The 22,206-nt window shown below is 41.1% G+C and overlaps 1 protein-coding gene across 11 annotated transcripts in view; it reads left to right on the forward strand.

The window, feature by feature from the left end:
• FOXP1 (forkhead box P1) overlaps nt 1-22,206 on the forward strand; it is a 490,351-nt gene that overhangs the window by 462,441 nt on the left and 5,704 nt on the right. For 8 of the 11 annotated variants that reach the window (XM_078076030.1, XM_078076039.1, XM_078076037.1 and 5 more), the window contains 6 exons: nt 6,446-6,647; nt 6,752-6,831; nt 7,436-7,537; nt 11,171-11,292; nt 13,018-13,087; nt 17,502-17,668. In XM_078076030.1, the coding sequence (XP_077932156.1) occupies nt 6,446-6,647; nt 6,752-6,831; nt 7,436-7,537; nt 11,171-11,292; nt 13,018-13,087; nt 17,502-17,668 (743 nt within the window). The remainder of the gene's footprint in view (nt 1-6,445; nt 6,648-6,751; nt 6,832-7,435; nt 7,538-11,170; nt 11,293-13,017; nt 13,088-17,501; nt 17,669-22,206) is intronic. The other 3 variants (XM_078076044.1, XM_078076060.1, XM_036100272.2) reach the window with 1 other exon arrangement.

Raw genomic sequence — 22,206 nt, forward strand, 5'->3', positions numbered from 1 at the left:
TCTGAGGAAGGCAATGGGGAGAGGACCAGTGTGGAGGAAGCAAAGGACCAGCCAGCATCAGATAAAATAGGCTTTCCGTTTTTGAATTTATTTTATTTGTAAGCTTTTAATTTTCTGAAGCCTGGGCCCTGCATGGAAAAGGATGTGTCAAAGTTTCCCGGAGCGGCTATATATTCTAGCCCTTGGGTATGCACAGTGGGAAAAGCCTTTCCTGACATATGTTGAGAATGGCCAGATTTGCTCTATTTTGAGTTTTAAAAGATCCTTCTCTTTTCCATGGGAAGAGAAGCAAAAAAAAAAAAAAAAAAAAAGACAAGAGTAAACCTTCCTAATGAGACTGATGGATAGTCTTTTGTTGCAAACTCGGTAACATTCTCAAAGTAAACAAAGTGTATTGCTTAGGGGTTCGTGTCTCCACGCTCGCTCCATGGAGAATTTGCCGAGCTGTCTCCTTGGAGGGAAGCGTAACTCAGAGGACAAAACAATAACAACAAAAAGAAGCATGTCTGTGTTATGACTTTATTAAGATGTTAAGGATTTTTTAAGAAGACTTCCCTATCATAATGTCAGGAAAATCCCGTAAATCATATTTTATAAGCCCGGAGGACAGGAGAGGTACGCCTGGCTCCGGGGTATTCCTGCACACTAGAAACCTCTCCTGATCCTGGAAAAACCACATTCCTTCATATTTGGTGGGCACGTAATTATAGCGTAGGTAGTATATCCTTCTTTATGAAAATGTTCTAAAACGCTTACAGGAACTTGGATATTTGAAGCAAAATGCAATATTACATTTTCCTTTTTACGCATTCTCTTTTCCTCCAACCATAGCAATTAGGACTGTTTTGAAATAGTTTTTAGCTGCTATAAAAACAAAGTATCCCCCCTCCGTAAAAGGGGTCTTTTAACTCTTAAAGCAATGGCTGATCCTTTGGGCTGCTTGCAGCCTTGCTTTAGGCCTAGAGAAACAGTATCAGGCAGTCATAAAAGATTCTCTAGCACAACACACACAAGCTGTTTTTCTGTACTGTTTCTCATGAGGCCCTACCCTCCCCTTCCCCCCCGCCCCCGCACACATACCCCCTCCCCCGTACCACCACTTTCTCAGTCACTGCCCTATGCAGTGCAGTCGCAAGGCCAGGCTCAAGGAGCACCGAACCAGAGCCTCCCCCTGCCCCAGTCCAGCCTCCCCACGGATGTCCCTCAGGCCTCAGAAAGGCTGGCCGTCTCTGAATGCCAGTGATTCGTGTCTAGAAGCAGTGTGCCGTTCAAGCAGGCCTGGAGCCCGCTCAGGGCAGTTACACCAAGAGCAGAAAAACGAGTTCTGTGAGCCTCAAAGTCCCTACTAAGCAGCTAGGTGCCCCCGTGTTTGGGTTTCAGGTTTGTCTTTTGTTCTCAGAATCTGTTTTCTTATGAGGCAAGAGCACAAACAAAAATAAAAATGAGTTCTTATGGGAATACTTACGACAAGTCTGTTTCTGTCCGGGGTTTACATCAGCGCTTTGTTTATTTTTTAAAAATGTGAGTGACTCATCATCTTTAAAAGAAGAGAGGAGGTTACTGTTTAAAAACTAGAGATTAATCTTTTAGAAAAGGGCTCAGCAGAAGATCAGGCAGCTGACAGAGTCCCAGTCATTGGGATGGGTACGATTCCCAGGACAGCCCTTCTGGAAGTGAGCTGGGGGAAAGACGGTGGTTAAGAGCACACGGAGATTTAAAAAAGAAAAAACCCTACAGCGGATCTTAAGTGACAGAAGAATTTAACTTCTAGCCAGACCCTCAAAGCGATTATCTTTGCTGAAATCATCACATGACGGAAACTTGCCATGTAGAAAATATCAGAGTTACTAACTTTTCCAAACATAGCAACTTCTTTTTAAATAGAAAATAGACACAATAAGAAAAATAGGAAAAGAAACCCTCCCAGTCCAATCCCTTCCTGCTCCATGCCCCGGGGGAAAAAAAAAAAAAATTATCTTTTAAAACCTTAACTATGATCAGAAACACGAAGCGCATATGCTTTCATTTCTAATTGATGATTATATTAAGATTTAATAGTTTACAATTAAGATGAATCTTTCAAGATTACAGCAAAACCCACACCAGTCCCGATTTGCTGTTCTGTTCTAAGTCTGTAATTAAATTTTTTTCTTTCTCTTTTTTTTTGGGGGGGGGTGGGGGGATTCCACTGTTTTCAGAGACCTTAATTAAAAGAGCAGGTTTGGTTTGAACACAGAGCCTGTTTTGAATCCTTCCCCATGCTCCATCTTATCTCTCCCTCGTGACCTTCCTCCCCGAAGATGGTTTCTCCTCAAGACAAGCATGTGATCATCAAACAGAAGTTTGAAAGTTAACAAACTTCTATAGCAGTTGACAAGGTTGACATTTCATTAACTTGTTGGTTCAGTCTTCAAATGATTTTGCGAGGCGAAGCACCCTCTGTTTGGAGTTTACAGCTTTTTGTTCTCCCTTCCCTCACAGACTACAGTCATGTTTAATTTGGAATCTGGGCTCCTTTGGCAAATTAGCAATTAGAACAATTTTGTGGGAATATGTATATGTGTCATTAGTTTTCCTGCAAATTAATAGCAAGGGCAGAGGTCAGGCAGAAATTTTCCACTTGACTGCCGTTCCTCTATTGAGACTTGGCACTTGGTTGTGGAATGGCCACAGCTGCTCTCAGCCACCCTCTTCCTGTAGGAACTGTCTTTTAATTAGTTTACCTCACAGCCATCATTACAAATATTACTGCCTCCCCTCCTCGAAGTAAAATTACTGTTTCTACAAAATATTCCAGTGACATCTTGCACCACTGCACATTGATGGTGGGGTCACTCGAATACAGCATTTAATCATTAGATCACCTCCATCCGCGTCTCCTAATTAGAACCCTTACAATACATTTTTATCTGGTAATTAGCTGAGATTGGCCGCTTCCTCTGTGGCTTATTAGAGACAGCCCAGCAGTGGGTGTGAATCACGGTGTCATTTGTGAAGCCTGGTAAGCCCCCTCTCTGCTCTCTTCTGGCTTCGTGTTTATTTCCATTTGCTACCTATGTTCAAAAGCCTCCAGAAAATTCTACCGTGTATTTCTTTGTGGGTTGTGCTAACCTGGAGGGATTTTATTTTTCACTGTTGCTTTTTCAGTACAGACAGTCCAGGTGTTAAGACCTTGGGTAAAAGCTACAGATGTCCCATTCTTTTCACATTTTATGACACAGTACCACGTGACGTGTCTGTTCTCCTATGTGAGCACCGCAAGATGGATTTGTACTTGCTGAATGTTTACATGAGTTTTGATTTTTTAGAGTCCTGTACACTTGGTGCCCTTCCTCACAAAATGAGCAGCCGGCATATTCCTTGAGGCCGTTCTATTTATAATTCTCGTTAAGTGTTTAAGAAAGTTATGGTGTTTAGGGTACTGTCCTTTAGCGGAAAAGAAAAGCCAAAAAGTAGAGTTAGTCCTCAGAATTGCTGAGTGGTGGTTAACGCACGCTGTCCTTGGACCGGTGTCTGTTTTCGATGGTAAGCTCTTCAGGGGCAGCGAATGAATGTTCTGTCCCTGTTTTTGTCATTTCAGTTTCAAATGCCTTATATTTGTTCAGTAATATTTATTGAATGTCATTTATAAGCAGGGACTAGAGCTATTCACTGAATCCTTTCCAAAAATGAGCATACAGAAAAATGAAACTGTCTAGTGTTTATTTTTCCCATTAACTGGGCATAAGATGCTTATACAGAGAGCCTAGAATCACAAGTGTGTGTTTGACTGGTTGTGAATATAGGCAAGTCATTTCATCGATCTTTGGCCTCAGTTTGCTCATCTGTAAAACGTGAGCAGTGACATCTCACTTATTAGTGATGGTATGAGAATGAAGTGAAATCACGCAGTGGCAGGTGGTTTACAACACGGTTTATACAAATGGTATCCATGACTTTCCAGAGTGTTCGGATATTCTTAGGACTAGCAGCGTCTGAATTTTAGAAGCTGTGTATTTATGAGCAGTAGCCTTTGCTGCACTAATTTCCTTGACCCGTTGCTTGGGCTGATGCTTATGCAGACTGGTTGCTGCACTTGGTCAGTGATTAAGGCCCAAGGCACAGAGGAGGTCAGCCCCAACCTTCCCCCGTGGCTTCTCAGTTCTGCTCCATCCCAAGGCTGCTACTCTGAACTGTAAGCACTTAGTCCACAAATACGTGTCAGGAAGGCAGGTTTCCAGCACTAATAAAAAAGAAAGCAACTCACAGCATTGGCCCAGTTTGCTGGGTGGGGGGTGGGGGTTGTAAGAGCAGTGTCCTCTCCGTAGCTTGCTCTTCTAGGGCATGGGGGTTGGGGGAAGGGTCTGGCATTAGCTGAGTCAGCATTTCACCAGGGGAATTAAAAAGGAAAGCAAAAAAAAAAAAAAAAGATAGTAGGAAGGGAAAAATGAAGGGGGGAAATCAGAGGGGGAGACGAACCATGAGAGACTGTGGACTCTGAGAAACAAACTGAGGGTTCTAGAGGGGAGGGGGGTGGGAGGATGGGTTAGCCTGGTGATGGGTATTAAAGAGGGCACGTTCTGCATGGAGCACTGGGTGTTATACGCAAACAGTGAACCATGGAACACTACATCAAAAACTAATGATGTAATGTATGGTGATTAACATAATATTTTTTAAAAAGTATGTTAAAGGAATATTTATATTTAAGAAATAAAAACTGTTAAGCATCCAATTAAAATAAAAAAGGAAAGCACAACTGCAGGCTTGCTACCCACCATACCCTTTCCAGCACCATATTTACATTTTTTCCCTGAATATTTACCTAACAATATTTGATCCTTCTTTTCTTCAAATTCCTGGGTTTTATTTGTTTTTTGTTTTTTTTTAATGGAACTACCGTAAACATATGAGAGGCATTCTCATGGCCTTTTTCATTACTGGAGTGTGAGTAGAGGTGAATCTTCTCAACAAATTGGAACTTTTAATGTGTTCTTTATGATCCCAGAGGAATCTCATTTTTAATACCTCCCACAAATAATGCCTTGTCCGTAGGGCTACTGCCATAGTGAAGTACTTATTTTGTTAAATGATTTGAAATCTGGTTTGAGAAAATGTTACAAGTAAGCCTACTTTGCATTAAATTTCTTGGATTTGGGGCCGGCTGTAAGTATCTGAGCTATCAATTCTGTGTAAATTGTAGTAATATGTTGAAAAAGGCCAAGTTCTGTAGTATAGCTAGACATAGTATTTCTGGAAGAACAAACTCAGGGTAAGGGGGACGAGCCCATTTTTTTTTTTTTTTTTATTAATAAGAGAAGCACTTCGAGGTGAAGGCTAATGGAAGGAAGGAAACGGTACTCCTTCATTTTCCTTTGTACGACTTCAAATAAATAATACTCATTTCCTCACTTGATGCTCTAGATTCCATTATATTACTGAGCATTTGAAACTCAAAGAAAAAAAATTTTTACAGTTCCCGATGTTTCGTATGTCATCTTTTTTAATAGATTCCAGTCCTCTATTTGATAGAGTTTAATGAAAATTACACATAAAGCTATCAAAGATTAGTCTTTGCCAACTGATATAACTGAATGATGTCTTACTGGATCAATGCCACTTTTTTTTTTTAAGATTGATTGATTTGAGAGAGAGTTGGGGGGCAGAGGGAGAGCGAGAATCTCCAGCAGACCCTGCGCTGAGCACAGAGCCCAGCGTGGGGCTCGATTCCACCATCCGGAGATCATGACTTGATCCAAAATCAAGAGTTGGACAGTCAGCCGACTGAGCCGCTCGGGCGCCCCAGTGCCACTCTTTTTAATTGGAGCCACAGGCCAAACATCCTTGTGGTCCCATCGGTGAAGGTTCATCATGGAGTTAAGTAGCCTGTCCCTGTGCTGGCCAGTGGTTGCCACTGGCTACATGTGGCTATTTAAACAAAAGTTTAATTTTGGTAAGAAGTAGAAAGAGTTCCACCCTGGCGCTGGCACACTGCAGAAAGTGCTGTTGGGGAGCTCAGGTCTAGACCAACGTACCCCAGCTGGTGGCTTCTAGGGTGTTGGTGTTCACTGGCCCTACCAGGACTCCACCCGCTCCGGGAGGTTTGCCAAGCACAGTAGGCTGCTCAAAAGGGTTCAAAGCCAGGACTCAAGAAATGTTTTGACCCAGAACTTGTCAGACTTCACTGGGCTAGGTCACCCCTTTCTGCACACACTCATTTTTCACCGTCTTTGGAAAACACCTGTGTCACCAACGGGTCAGGAGAACATGGCCAGAGAGATTTTTAAACTAACCACTATGTGAACTGTTTTTGCATGGGAACTCGCCTCACATTTCAGTTGATTCGAAGCATCTACTTAGAGAAGTAAAGCTAGCCGGGCGTCCCCTGTAGTATTCTGGATTTCAGATGCCTGCTGGCTCCCTGTTTTGTCTGAAGCTCTTCTAAGAATTCTTCTTTTCCTCACAGCTGAATCTGGTATCAAGTGTCACACTCTCCAAGTCTGCATCTGAGGCTTCTCCACAGAGCTTACCTCACACTCCGACGACCCCAACCGCCCCCATCACTCCTGTCACCCAAGGCCCCTCCGTCATCACCACCACCAGCATGCATACGGTGGGACCCATCCGCAGGCGGTACTCAGACAAATACAACGTGCCCATTTCTTCAGGTAGATACTCCATTTTCGCCTCATGTAGAACTGTAATATGCAATTCTTGTAGACCAGCCTCTTTTTAAAAAGTGATAATTAATAGGACAATGATTCTTATTTAGCAGATATTGCGCAGAACCAAGAATTTTATAAGAACGCAGAAGTTAGACCACCATTTACATATGCATCTTTAATTAGGCAGGTAAGTAAATAACACAGTATGTGAAATTCTATCAAAAGGTATATGTGTACATGGATATATTATATTGATGAAGTAGATTTAAAACCGTTTAGTATGCAAGCATGCTAAAACCTTTTCTATAAGGTTTTTTAAAACTGCAATATATAACATAATTGCTTTTGATTAAGTATTACAATACGATGTGATTATTAGGAAATTCATTTCACACAACAGTGAAAATGAGCCTGTTTAAAGATGGCAAGTCAATTATCACAAGCTACAGTAATCTCTGATCCCTAGAATTAATCTGAGCTCTAAATAATTACTGAGCTTTAATCAGCTAGTGAAATGTTTTGCATTTCTCTTTGATTCTGCTTTATGAATGACTAATAAATTAATATTTCTGTACGGAAACAGAAATAAAAACTCAAAACAATTAGATAATTCCATTTTGAATTTTGCTATTGAACTGTTAAATACAACCATTAATCTTAGATCATTTCGTGAAACCTTTCTTGGGCTTTAGCTCTGAATCCTGGTTATTTTATATTTTCAAGAAACTGTATAATGACGATTTTGCTGATTTGGTCATAAATTATCTTCTTTTGTTACTTTTGCTTCATAGGCCATTCTCGAATCTCCAGAAAAGCAGCTAACACTAAATGAAATCTATAACTGGTTCACAAGAATGTTTGCTTACTTTCGACGCAATGCGGCCACATGGAAGGTAAGCTTTCTTGCAGGCCTGTTAGGCTTGGGTCTTACTTACCATTTATAAAAGAGTTTATAAAAGAGTTGAAAAAATGCAGGTGTTTTAAGTTACATGTGTATTGTTTTGATACACTCAAAAAGTCAGATTTATGGGAGTATTTTATTGAGAGAAGAGTACTGTTGGGGTTAGAATGCCGGGATAGAAGACTCCCATTACATTGGCATCAGATTTTGGAGGGACCAGCCAGTAAAGTCCTTTCTGTCCAGTTGCAATATGTAGGGAAAAGGAACAGATGACACTGTCGCCCCAATATTGAGGCTGTCCTCTTACTTACACAAACCTCATGCTTTTCGGTCGTCAGCCACCACCAGAATTTGCTGAGATGCATGGCTAACATTTTTTTAACCGGGAGAAATCATCAGACAGACTTGACATAACTTTCATTGGTTGGATTTAAAAAAAAAAAAAAAAAAAAGCTCCTTACCACAATTAGTAAAGAAAGCTGTGTGGTCTCAGGACTAGCACTGTGTATGGCAAATATCAGAGGGGAGCACCATATATTATTAAGTTTTTGGTTTTAGTTTTGGGTTTTTGGGGGGGGGGTTGTTTTTGTTTTTTTACATCACTCTATCCATCAGAGATTCATAGAAAATCTGGAAAAGGAAATTATCCAGCTTCACTGTAACACCATTTACACCATTTGCTATAAAACGGATCAAATCCCTCAGCTCCACATGGGATGCCCTAACAAGGCTTGAGGATCACGTGACATACCTCATTTCCAGTTCAGCAATGGGTTCATAGATTCTTCTAGTATTTCTTCCACTGCGTTGAATGAAGCCCTCACAAATTTTTGGATTTTACCACGTTTACTTTCTTGGTTTAAATATTCTTGCTATAGAAGAGAGCAGGTCCAACCTGACAATTTTTTTTCATGCTTTTCTCCTATCTAGAATTCTTATAATCCCTAAGTTCCACACCATGTAAAATGCAAATATCTTAGGATATTTTTACATGTCATTATTATAAATATGATAGGGATTTATTATAGGATGCAAAGGAAATTTGCTCTGCTACTTTTTAAATTTTAGATAGGAGAAAAACAAAAACAGAAAATACATTGCCTCTTTTATGTTCTTGATAAATTAGCATTTTAAAAGAAAATGAATATAACCGTAGAATTAATTTATCAACCTCACACAGCCATGAATATCTATTATGGCTCAAAGTATCCTTTTTTATTTCCATTAAGACACATGGGTGCTGAAGGGAACCTATGTTCAAAACCTTACCCGCTTCTCCTCAGCCTCCCTTAGGAGATAAAATGCAAAGTATCTTTAGCTATGAATGCCTTTCAAAATGTAGGAACTATAAGCATGAAGCAGACATTTTCTTCAAATTGCCTTTTATAAATAGAAAATGATCAAATTTAAAAATAATTACTGGCTGTGAATATGATATTTAAGCTCAGATCTACAGCTTTAACTTTTTCATTTTTGCAAACTGCAGGAAAAAGTGCCATCAATATAAACAATCCTAGATCAAGTACCAAATGACTCATAAATACGTATAATTTTCTCTACGTGTCCTTACTTCTGTTGTAATCCTAAACAAAAGATGAAGTGCCCAATTTAAGTCATGGCTGAAAAGGGCTTACTCACGTTTTTGGGCAACTCTTTGATTTCTGGATGCTTTTGCTTAGATGTACAGTCTTGGAAAATAAAACTTAAGTTTGACTTTCTATCTTTACTTACATGGCCACACGCTTCAGACAGATCTATAGTAGTCCTTCTGGCAGACATGGTTTCTTTAGATCTTCTGCAGTTCTAAATGTTTCGATGCTTATTCTAAAGTATTAGACAGTGATAAGGTTGAGCGGAAATGTTGATTTCTTTCCCCACTATGTCTTCCATACATATACATGATCTGTCTGTAGTTTTTTAAAAGAAAATTTGGGTTTATTTATCTTAACCTCCTAAGTATTGTTCTAGGAGGTAAGAGTAGACCCTTTGCATCCCTGTGCCGTGCGTTGGTACAGCATAAAAAAGAAAATGCTTATTGAAAGAGCAGACTACAACCTATACATGAAGAAATTTGTCCTACCAAGTATAAATATAACATGACAAACGTTTTCAGAGATTTTTCTTTTGTTTTTATGCCAACCTGTCCAACCTGTTTGAATCAGGGGTGTCCTTTCACGGTCATCTGGATGTTTTCAACCTACCCCAATTATGCTGACATAGCTCAAAAACTCTGAGAATTTATCCTGTGGATTCTCCTTGCGAGTAGTGGATAACTTAGCTATGTAATAAAACATGTCTCGTTATCTCCTTAAATATTCCACATCGAAAAAGAAAAATCAGCACTATCTCGTCTGACTCCTCAGAGTCACCAGTGGTGATTATCTAAAAGTGGAAACAGCGCTCAGTATCTTGAGAGCGGAAATACTTGCAGGTAGCCCAAGGGGTGGGTTGCCCCACGTTTGAGCGATGGCAGCATCATTGGAATGGAGTGGAGGATATGCTACATGGCATATGGGAGATGGGATGTATGCATCCGCTGTTCAGGCCACAGTAGTCACCTGCTTATGCCCTGTAAGAAGAAAGGTTTGAGTCAATGGCATGGGTCTTTTTGTAATGTCCTCATGTCTAATTTGGAGTCTCGATCAGCAAGTTCAACCAAGGAGGCTAAAGAAGTGAAGCCATGTTTGTTCCAGACCCCAGCATGGGTCGTGGATTTTTCTGAAAATCAAAGCAAAGAGGAGATGTTAAGGCTCCTCACCTTTGAGTTGAGATCCTCCTTTTCGGTGGACTATGGATGTCCAGGGTCTCCGTTTAAGAATGATCTTAGAAATGACATTTAACCATAAAAAAGAAACATGGAGGCGGGGGATAGAAATATGTGTCTTTAGGAACCATCAGCGGCAGGAGTATCATCTTTTTGCCATTGAGAGTTCTACTCAGGTGTTTCTTTGACATTTTTTGTTAATTAAAGTAATTGCCCATAGTAAGGGCCAAGGTTTGTATATATTTGGGAAGGTAAGACATAGCTTGATGATGGATACTGATGTACTGGGGATCATTGCATTCCCTCATCCAGTCAGCTGCAGGAGGTGATGCTCTCTCAGTGGTAAAATCCAATTTAGATAAATCTGACAAAACGTGTAGAAGGTATTAAAGCCAAAACTTTCAAAAAAAGAACAAGAACAAAATGTATTTAACAGTATTATCATCTTGCATGTTTTTTTTAAAATACCCTTTTATATGGGAGATAAGTTTAAAGGGGACAGTTTTATGCTCTACATGTTTATTTTGAAGTCATATTAACAATATTTTCAGATTTTTACTGTGACCCCTATTTTGGGCTTATATGCATATTAACTATTTCTTCTGGTTCGCTACTACCAGAGACTAGATGTAAATGCCAGAGTATAATTAATTGATAATTTTGTTTTTTGTTTTTTGTTTTTTTTTATTTTTACATTTGGAAAAGGCATCCTTAACCTCAAGAAGGTCATCCACGGGGGTGGTTAGCTACAGCTTTTGGGGATGGTTTGACAAATGTGGACTGTGAGGCTGAATTTACTGCTGTTTTTGGAGTCTTTTCTTATAGAAAATGTAAATGTTCTCTCTTTTATACTTGCTGCAGAATGCAGTGCGTCATAATCTTAGTCTTCACAAGTGTTTTGTGCGAGTAGAAAACGTTAAAGGGGCAGTATGGACAGTGGATGAAGTAGAATTCCAAAAACGAAGGCCACAAAAGATCAGTGGGTACGTCCACCATGTTTGAACTTCTTAGCCTAGCTTGGATTGTGCTAACAAGTGTCAAGTAGAGGCTTTTGGCTGCTAGATGGTGTTAGACCAACGAACCGGTTTCACGTTGTCTCAGTTAAGGGAAGCAAAAAAGCATTTCATCCCTCCTGTTTTGTATACCCACCAGTCCCCCTGCCCTGCTTGCCGGTCTTTGTTGCATCCCACGCTAGTAGCTTTAGGTGGCAATGCATATTAACCCTCACAAACCATTTGCTTATGCTTATTGCATTTTATTTTCTTTTTCCTGTTCCCTGTATTGGATGTCTGTTCTGCCCCCCCAACCCCGTCTCCTTTTGTTGCCACTCCATCTCCTTTGCCGCTGCTCCTATCCCAGGGTGCCATTCGCACCAACCTCTCACTGCATAAGTGCTTTATCAGAGTAGAGGATGAGTTTGGGTCCTTTTGGACAGTTGATGATGAAGAGTTTAAACGTGGCCGCCATATTCAACGAGGCCGTCCTCGCAAATACTGCCCCGATGAAAACTTTGACGAGCTTGTCACACAGTAAGAGCCTTTACTTGCTTTTGTTTTGTTTTTTCTGCTGTTGCTTTGGCTTTGCATGGTTGACTCATCCCATGTAGTTTTGCATCTCACCAAGTAGCAGGTGCCACGGCTTTTCTGCAATGGAACTAAATTGTGTGATTCGTACATGTATTTCTCTTGTTTCTCTTTGGAACACCAGTGCCTTGAATAATGCTTTTTTGACGTCTTTAATGCACATATTGGTCGTATTTTGATTCAGCAGCTTATGGGGACCCTTTAAGAGTAAATACCTTGGCTTGAAAGTAATTCCTCCCAAGGAAAAAGGCAACTTTTATGGAGAGTTAAAATGTGTACTTAGCAGGGTACACTTCTTAGTATTTGCCCACTCAGTTATAAGAATAATGTAAGTGCAATGAATGAGGAGAGAGAAATCCGTAACAGCACATACACTTCCTTTAAAGGCCAGTGATCAATCTGGGTGACTTCCTACTTGGAAGCCTCTCCTTCCTAGAGATTTTTTTCGAATGGTATCTTGTCTTCCTTGGATTAGTTCATGGACACAGCATCCAGTATTCTTACAACCTCCCAGATTTGGCTGTGCAAGAAAGATCTCAACCCAACCTCTCTGCCTTCCTTGGGAACAACCCTTCCCTGTCACCCCCTTCTCCCCATTTTCTTTTAGCACTAAATGTGCCTCAGAGGGGGATCTCCTTTAAGAGCCATCCTGCCTTTACCTCCTACCGTCATTCCGGAGTTAATATCATGGAGACGATTCTCTAGCTAACAACTCCCAGGAAACCCTGCTGTCAGCTCACTGACTGACTTCCCCTCACCCCCCAGAGCTTCTGCCTTCCTGTTGGACTCACGGCAGCTACTAAAACTGTGCGGAGAGGTCAAGATGTTGTGTGAGGGGAAGAAAAAAAAAAAGCATCAGTGGAGGGGAGTGCCCAGGGCTGGTCTAACTGAAGCCCGAATTTTATACCCAGTTTCCTTGAAGAGCAAAGTCCTACCCCAGGGTATCCACACACACCAGCCCCATAAAGCCGGGGGGCTGTGGAGAAAACCTAACTTTCCTTTGGTTTTGTTAATGGGGGACATTTCTGATTTGGAAGGGAGACCAGCAAGCTTAAGATAAAACTTGGCTCGGAACTCAGGGGCTGATTGCGTTTAACTTTGAGTTTTTATCTTTTTCTTATGCAGTAACCCTTCCCTTATTAAAAACATGCAGAGCAGCCACGCCTATTGTACACCCCTCAATGCAGCTTTACAGGTAAGATTAATGGTCGTCCCGAATATGCAGCGGAGGCACATGTCTCCCCCGCTCATTTCAAAATATATTAGCCTCGCTCTAATTAGATATTAAATTTTAATTCCGTTAAACTTTTTTCTTAAGTGCACAAAGCATCGTACTCCCTGGAGGCAAACACATCGGGCTGCTTCAGCATTAGTGGGATGCTTAGCATTTTGAATATTGTGGCAAAAAAATTAAAAGTTCACTTATTAATATTTATCAGCAGTATCATAATTTCCATCCTCTTATTTCAGAATTTCACTTGAGGCAAAAATACCACAAGTGTAATTACTCTAGCACAGCTATTAATGTGCTGGATGATAGGCCACTGTATCACATGACCTTCTATTGTTCACGGGTTTAAAGAGAAAGCAGAGCTTTTTATTTCTTCTTCTAAAGTCTGTTTTAGCATCTTCAGTCCTTTGCCGGGGTGGGGGGGGTGGGGGGGAGGGGCGGGGCGGCGATCCAGGTTTGGTTCACTTGGTAAAAGTAAATTGTTTAAACTAGAGGGGTGTTGAAGAACACTCTTTAGGTTTCCAGCAGATTGCTCGAGATTACATAAGAAGCATACAGAATGTTTGTTTCCTACTGACAAACCAAGCACTCATTACATAACCAGCATTACCGGGGGATGAAGACACTAGTTTTGAGCAGGAGTGAGTTTACCACCCAGATACAAGTTACCAAGGCAGCCAGCCGAGCCTTTTATTTATCCCATTTCTCAGTGGTCCCAGTTTGAGTTTGCCCCTGCCTAGATTGTTCTAGAAGACAGGCCAAGGGAATCTTGCTCCCTTGAAAAAGACATATTCTGTACATATATACTCCCAGGCCATCCCAGACCTTTACAGCATGGGTTCTTGCTGGGGGCTTTATCGCCCCAAAATGGGTACTTAGATAGTACAATGTCTTGTGCCCCTCCAAAGGGCCATAACACACAGAAACATTTACAGACAAACAGGAGCGTCTTCAAAACGCTCCTTAAGGGGTCAGGGAAGAGAATGAAAAATGGTTGAGCTACTTGACATTATGGGAACAGAGTGGGTGAAGAGGCAGGAGATCAGGATGGGCACGTGGTTCTCACTACTCCTAGAACAAATATTTATTGAGCACCTAATCTGCACCCTACACAGTTTCCCACATCACTCAGCACAGCCTCCCGGCTCCCAACAATAGATGATACACCTTTAACGCAGTTTCCGTGCAGAGGCAAATGCACTGAACTTAGCTTTTCAGTAATTATATTTATTTATTTTTAGCCTGTACCAACTTTAATAGGAGGAACTACTTTCTGAGTTTCTGATAATTACTTGTAGTTTACACAGTAACTTTAGAAAAGCAAATGAGAGCACGCTTAGATGCCGCCACTGTAAATACCATTCATTAGTAACTTATTTTCCCTGGAGTCTTGTGAAGTGTGAATTTAAAGGCTGCTCTATCTGGAAGAGTATTAAGATTACAAGCACATTTTACATTCATGAGGCGGAAAGGAAAAAAAAGCAGTGATCCTCTGGATTCTCTTAACTATGTGACTGACTGATTTAAATTAGTATGCCTTATCATGACAAAACTGTTCATGTTTCTTCTGGAAAACATTTGTTTTTGGCATCCTACCTCCCCCTTCTCGTTTCCAGGGGTAGCCCAGAACAATCCTGTAGTTTTCCAAGAACACTTTATGTGCATAATGAGGTGAGGTGAATAAATTGATATAAATTCATGATTGGAGGAATGAATCTTTTTCCTCTCGTCGAGGACTTTGGATCCACGGTCAGTAGACAGTCTCATGTAACTTTCTCTGCTGTGCAAATTAAATCAGGATTCTACCAGCAGGCTTTCCTTCCCATTATTGCCCATTTCCATTTTTCAAGACAAGTAAAAATAATAGTGGAACATCATCTTAAAAAGATTACTAGAGCAACATAATGCATGATATACAATATATAAAATAGGACAGCAGAATCCACTACAGAAATAAAACATTGGACGTGAGACAGATTGCATTATGCTCTGAAAAAGTGAAGTAACTAAGGGTAACCGTAAAGCTTCTTATTTATAGACTGCCTTTCCCCCGAGGATCTTAGCATGGTTCGTGTTCCAGGAGCAGCGGTACTTATGGACTGAGGCACCTTAGTTTTTTAGTTTTTGGGGGGGTTGTTTTGTTTTGTTTTTTGGGCAGAGGTGCCAGTTTGATAGGAAACCACATACTGTACACAGGACCATTTATATAATGAAGTCCGTTATAAAAATCATACCCCACCTGCTCCTCCGTAGACATCAACTACAAAAACAAAAAAAAAACCACTTTGTTAATGTTTCTAGCCTTGGGTGGGTTGCTTTGATCACTCACTCAACAAAGAAGGTGCAAGAGGCTCTGTGGCCTATCAGGCACCATCCTCCCACCTGGTCATTTTCTTAAAGGGACCAGGCTGGTTTTCCTCTTTCTATCTTTCTGGTCTCTCTCACCACCGAGGGATCAACAGAAGTGCTTGCCTTTTGGATGCCTTTCACCACCGTGGCTGTTTGGGCCTCAGCCCATGTTTTAATGACCTTCACCTAGAACACTTCGAGAGCCAAGGAGAACACATCATCCTAAGAAGGTTGCTCTGTCTGTCAGGGTGACCATCTTATGCCATAGAACACCTTCTTACAAACATTTCAGTTTTGTCTTTACCTCTCCATTTTTGACTGGAGAAGCTGCTAAAAAAAAAAAAAAAACATGCTGTAGAGATGGCCTCACTTGGGCCACGTTCTGACTATGTCATGGTGACATGAGAGCAGAACTTCCATGACTGGGAGAGGCATGACCACTGAGTTGTCTCAAATGAAGGCCGTTAAGATGCTTGTCCAGCTGCAGTTTGCAAAAAAAAAAAAATTAAAAAATAATCTGGCAACCGTTCTTGCTTTTTGCTCTGCCAAAAAAAGAAAAAATGCTTTATTGCGATTATAAGAGATCTGTTGAAAAAAAAGTACTTGATGCAAATTATTTAACAAACTGTAGGAGAGCGAAGGAATGTTCAGATTTACTGTTCATCAAAATGAGTTCACCACATTTGGAAATAAAAACAGGATTTTTTTTTTTCCCACTTTTTAAAAGCAGGCAGTTATATAAATCCAGAAGTGGAGGGAAGGGAAATCTGTGGGCTTGCGCAGAGCCTGGCTTTGAAATCGTCCATTGGCCAGTGCTGTGTTAAGTGAAGACCCGTCCAGGGGCTTGTATCTAAGAAGGCATTCCTGGCTTTGGAGTTCGTACAGTGAGCGAGGCTGCAGTTGTCCTAATAGGCACATTCCCTGCAGCCCGCTCTGTCTTCATTTTTGGCTCTTTCTTTCTCTCTAGAGCCAGGATTTCTAGAATACTTCGGACTCTTGTATGACTGGCCAATTGAAGTCACCAAGCCAGATTGTCTTGTGATTGTACTTTCTCCTCATTAGGATGGAAAACCAGGCATATTGTAGTCTGCAAGAGGACAGTTTTGATAAATCTTGGTCTAATTACACTGCCAGTTTTTAAAAGTCTGTCCTCTTCAATAAAATGAAAAGTTACTGGGTCATAATCTCTACCCAATGAAACAATATGGATACTTTAGTCCAAAGCTGTATTTAATGACTGTCTGCATTTGAGACTGGGTGGTCATTTTATTCAAACACAGGAGGATGAGAAGTGAACAGTATCCCACCACAGACTTGAGGATTTCTTCTTTTCTCCATTTCCACTCTTTTGGGCTGACACTCATGTAGAGTGACAGATTTTTTTTTCCTTCAGTCCTAAAATTCCAGGTTGACCAGTCTGAGTCTGAAAGATTGAGATAACTGTGGGGTAACATCACACAAACTACACTAAACAGATTCAGAAATCATTAAAACCGAAACGATGGTGGCAGATAAAAATGGACTCCAATTCTATAATCTCTTCCTTTTCTATAGGATCTAAGAGGTAAATGTTTATGGAAGTTCTCATAAGTTTGAGCTGTGAGGCCAGAATAATTGGATCAAATCTTTAATATCCAATACTGGAGTCATCAAAGTGGATAAAGAAATGAAAATTCCATTATATTTCCCTGTGATCTGGAAATATTCAGTTCCTCCTGAAAGAAGGCATCAGACAGAAAGCTCATTTTAGATAGCCCTGTCTAAACCACGTGACTCTACCCAGCAGGGCTAAATTGAGTCCTCCCTCGCCACCAGCGCTTTGGTCCCAGCTAGCTCTTGGAAACCAAGCATGGGACATGTGTCGCAAGTCTGCCTTTTAAAGCAAAATCCTTCTCCCCCTGTTAGAAACTTGTATTGGCCAGCCCTACTAAGAACCTAAGCAGAAGATCGTTGACTATACCCGTAATTAACGGCTTCCCTGTCTGGGCTTACCCTACGTCCTCATATATTTTCTCTTCGTTGCTAACAGGCTTCAATGGCTGAGAATAGTATACCTCTATACACTACCGCTTCCATGGGAAATCCCACTCTGGGCAACTTAGCCAGCGCAATACGGGAAGAGCTGAACGGGGCAATGGAACATACCAACAGCAACGAGAGTGACAGCAGTCCGGGCAGATCCCCTATGCAAGCCGTGTGAGTACTGTCCACCCAGAAGGTCTCTGCGTGCAGGTCCCAGTCTCCCGCTTCGGTGTGCACACAAGCCCTTCTCAAGCTGCTCTTGATACCTTTCCTGTCATTTCTGCTTTCCTAGAACCTTGGTAAAAGTTTGTGCTTCTGGAAATGTTTAGCTCGGTTAGCACGTAAAAGGACCATTTACTAACTTTCCCATAAAAGCAATCGGCTTCATGCAGCCCTGCAAGTGCACCGAGCAATAACACGGGTGACTCATTTGCTTTTTTTCCCTCTGCTTGGCATCTCAGGCCATCCTTTAAGCCACATTACCTTTTCCTCCTAAAATCGGTATGTGTCTCTGTCAGTTTGTTCAACTTGCGGGCACGCCGAACCTAGCAGGGGGAAAAAGAATGCTTGTTTACTTGGCCGTGTGATAGTCTGAACCGCAAACACAACGCTGAAGCGTTATGACCAGGCGTTAATGATGGCACAAATGAAAGGCGGCATGATTTATAGATTGCTCTTAAAATATCAAAAGGAAAATTAATAGGAGCATTATAGCAGCAGACGGCAGTCTAATGAGCACCATATAACTGAATGAAGTGATGGGCGACGGTTGTCCCTGCTGCATGTGAATGGGTTGAATGGCACTAGGACCGGTCCAACAACAGGAGAGGTGTGGTGCCTGGCAGCCGGCGCACACCCTCCCTCCCCCCGTGTGTGTGTGTGGGGAGGTGCGTGGCTGCAGAAGAGCCCCAACTGGGGCAACTCCCTCTCTGCCAGGGCAAGTTTAAAAGAGAAAAGAAGCCACATTTTTCCAGATGCTTGGATTTGTGGGGGATGCTCTAGAGGGACCATCTCTCCCTTAGAGCAAGTATCTGCTCCACCGTTGCCCAATTTAAAGGAAGAAACCAATCCAATGTTTGCAGCACTGGCCATCCCTAGAATAGGCCCCTTGTCTACACACTCCTTCTGAATTACTTGACCAACACCTTATTTTAAGATAATTTGAGTGATGGGAATGGAAATACGACCTGTAGCCACGAGGGCCAGAAAGAATTGGCATCAAAGGACAAGGAAAAGAAAAATGCTGTCGGTCAGGGTAATGAGTGGGTTGGGGGCAATCTGAAATTTGAATATTTAGCATTTGAGTTTCATGCCCAAAGTGTTTTGAAAAGGATCTTAAAAGATGGAAATAATCATTTTTAATTTATGTGAACAGTCTCTTTATTTACTACACAACATTTTAAGAATGTGTTTACCTTTGACACTGATACTGCTATATATCATCTTTTCTAAAGCGGTCTGGTGTTTCTGACTTGACTGTAGTCACACGTGTTCATTTTTAAATCATTGTCATGACAGGAGTGTTCACTCAGATATTAAGGAAGTTCAGACCAAATATAAATTGGTATATAAGCACCTTCAAGAAATGCTCATTAAAGCAAGTATTTCTGAAGTTATTCAATGGAAGAGACTATTTCTCATCATCTTTATGAACTCCAAGGGTTAGCTGATATCTATTCCTACTATTTAGTGCAAAGCATTACTGAAAAGAGAAAGATATTTGGATAAAAACCTCAGGCAACAGTTAAGAATGACGCTAATTTTGCTGTACAAGATAAAGCCACCACAAAGTTAATTTGTTTAACAACTTTGAATTAACCCCAGTGTTACCAGAAACCACATTTCGCAAGCAGTCAGCATAATTTTTAACGAAATGAAGGTTTCGGTTGTGTTTTGTTTGTAACAAAATGAAGGTTTCGGTTGTATTTTGTTTGGGTTTGTTTTGGTTTTGTTAAGGAAACCCAACGTAAGGATGTCAAAATGCACTGTTGTTCAGATCTCCCCGCTTTACACTGTTTGCTAAATATAATTATATGTCAACAGCGTAGTCCCTGTGCCCGCTCTCAGTGTCACAGACTGTTACTCTTTTTGACCCTGTATTTCCATTAAGTGAATTCTGTAATGACATAGTTTTCCTTCTTGGGCAATATGCATTACCCTGCTATGATGCAAATTGTTTCTTAACTGTTCTAGTCTATTGGAATAAATCAAGCCGTAAACTTTATGGCATGGCTTAAAGAACCTTGTTAGTTCGGCAGCCCAGCTACTATCTAGCACTGAAACAGCGCTCCTCCTCCTCACCCTTTCTGTGCTGCTTCAGGACTACCACGTTTTGTTTCTCTTCAGAAACACTAGAAAGTAGCCACATAATTATGGCTTTGGGGCATTATACTTTTATCCTGATAGGAGCTAACGGAGCTACAAAGCAAAATACTCCATGCTGTGCACACACCCTCCGAACACAATGCCCCTAAACACCAGTCAGCTTTAGTTAAAAACTCTCGTGTTCCCAGAGTGGCTAGACAAAGGAATTACTCAGATGTAAGGAGGGAAATGTGTGGTTTTGCACAGTTATTCATTGGGAACCGTTGGGGAAGTAGGAGTTGGGGGGGAAAGGTGGGGCAGGGGACAGACAACATGCAGGATGGTGCATCGTGCAGTTCCGATTTCTAGGAGACACACGAATGTGTGTGAAGCATCGTATCTTAAATAGTTTGCATCTTACCTGAGATGTATCGTGCTTGGAAATCCATTCTCTTTTATTCTCTGAAGCACCGCAGGCGTGTGTGACTGCATTTGCCACACTCGGGGGGATCTGCTGGGATCAAGGAATGTTGTGCAGCTGGATTTCGTTTCTCTGGAGTTCTAAGAAGCCTTAATGTCTAAGTCGGTTGGGTTGTCAGGTTGTCACACAGATCTCGTCAGTTAGTATTTGTTGGGGACCCACTCTGCATTAGGCACTGGGGTGAGCCAGCATGCGTGATAGGGTCCTAACCTGGGTCTTGGGGAGGGTAAATAATCTTACTCAAGTGCCCTGCAACTTTCCAGGGAAAACAAAACCTTCTCTAACGTGAACATTGTATCTGGTTTGTTTTTGTTTGTGCCGAGCAAAACATTTGTCAGAGTGGAAAATTATAAAGCAAGAACTTCATTAAGAATGTTCCATTTCTTCTCCATCCTCCCACCCCCTATAGCCTTATATCATCTCATGTCATCAAATTCAGGTTTCTAAACCTGAAAAGATTAATAATTCTGATTGTTTAAAGAAGTGAAAGTAGGAAAATGTTGATCAGGGAAACCACATTTGAACTTTAATACAGGGCTAAGTAACACATAGATACATTTCTAGCCAAATGTGATCAGCAGAGAAGGGGGGGGTAAATTTATGAAGTAGCACTGCTCAATAGTGAAAATATGAAATTCAAACAGGAAGAAATGTTCACTGCTGTCAGTAATCCAAGAAGAACAATTTAAGGTAACCGGAGCTTACCGTATACCTGGTAAGCAACAAAATATTTTTTAAAATGTAACACTTGGGGCTGATGAAGTTGAGTCTAAATTGGTATCGCCCCTTTGGAAATTAATACTATAATAAATCTTAAGAACCATAAAGATGTTTTTGGCCTTTGCTCCCAGAATTTCATTCTTAGAAATTTATCCTGAGGAGGTAAATCAACAGAAATAGGAAGATTAATGGATAAAAGTGGTGGCTGTATTATTCAAAGAGCAAAAGAAGGAAAAAAAAGACCATCACAAAATGCCCAGTATTAAGGGACTGCAGAGTCCACACAAGGTATCTCATATACCCATAAAAATTACAACTGAAAAAGCTGACAAACTAATATTTGTTATGTATACGATATATAAAAATATGATGCCACACAGGAGAGGATAGGCAAAACCAAAAAAACCTACCTTAATTTTGGGCTTATGGGTGATTTTTTTTTTAAAGGCATAATCATCAATACGCTTAATTATTCCCAAAAGAATATAGGGGCTCCTACCAGGGCTGGCTTTGGAGGCATGGTTAGAAGTTTCAGTGCTTCTGCCGTTTCCATATTGAAATTCTGACTAATTTTTGAACCACATCTTCACTTTTCACTGGGGCTCTGCAAATTACGTAGCCAGTCCTGCGTCTTCCTGTAGAAACACAGAGAAGTAGGGCCATGAAAAAACTGAAAAAAGGATGGAGCACAACCAGGAAAATGCACTGGACTACAACTTCGAGACATTTCGTTTTGCGACTAGTTTTAGGAAGATGGGCACAATTTTTTAAAAGCTCTTTCTCCTGACATCTACCCCCAGACACACTCTGGGCTGTGCTAATTTTAGAGTCAATTGGTTTTCTGAAGGTTCACCTCGTCAAGGGCAGTCCAAGGCACTCCTGTTTGTTTTTAAATGGTTCAAGTGGCCTGTGGGGGTTTGCATACATCAATTATTTAGGAACTCAGCCATCCCCAGTACCACCTCTTATTACTAACACTTGATAACGTCAATTAAAAAATCCTCCCTCCTGCAGCCAGTGCCAGCGATGGGACCATTTTAACTTGAATGGTTCTTTTCCACATCAAAAGGCTTGCAACAGAAAGTAATTTGTATTTGCAAAGGATCAGTTGTAAATATGATTTACGAACAACATTTCTCAGTTGTTATCGGAGTGGTTTCGCGTGATCCCCCGCAGTCCCCTTTGGGTGAACCGTGTGCTGGGCCAT

Source organism: Halichoerus grypus, chromosome 1, assembly GCF_964656455.1.
Source record: "Halichoerus grypus chromosome 1, mHalGry1.hap1.1, whole genome shotgun sequence".
NCBI classification, from domain to species: Eukaryota; Metazoa; Chordata; class Mammalia; order Carnivora; family Phocidae; genus Halichoerus; species Halichoerus grypus.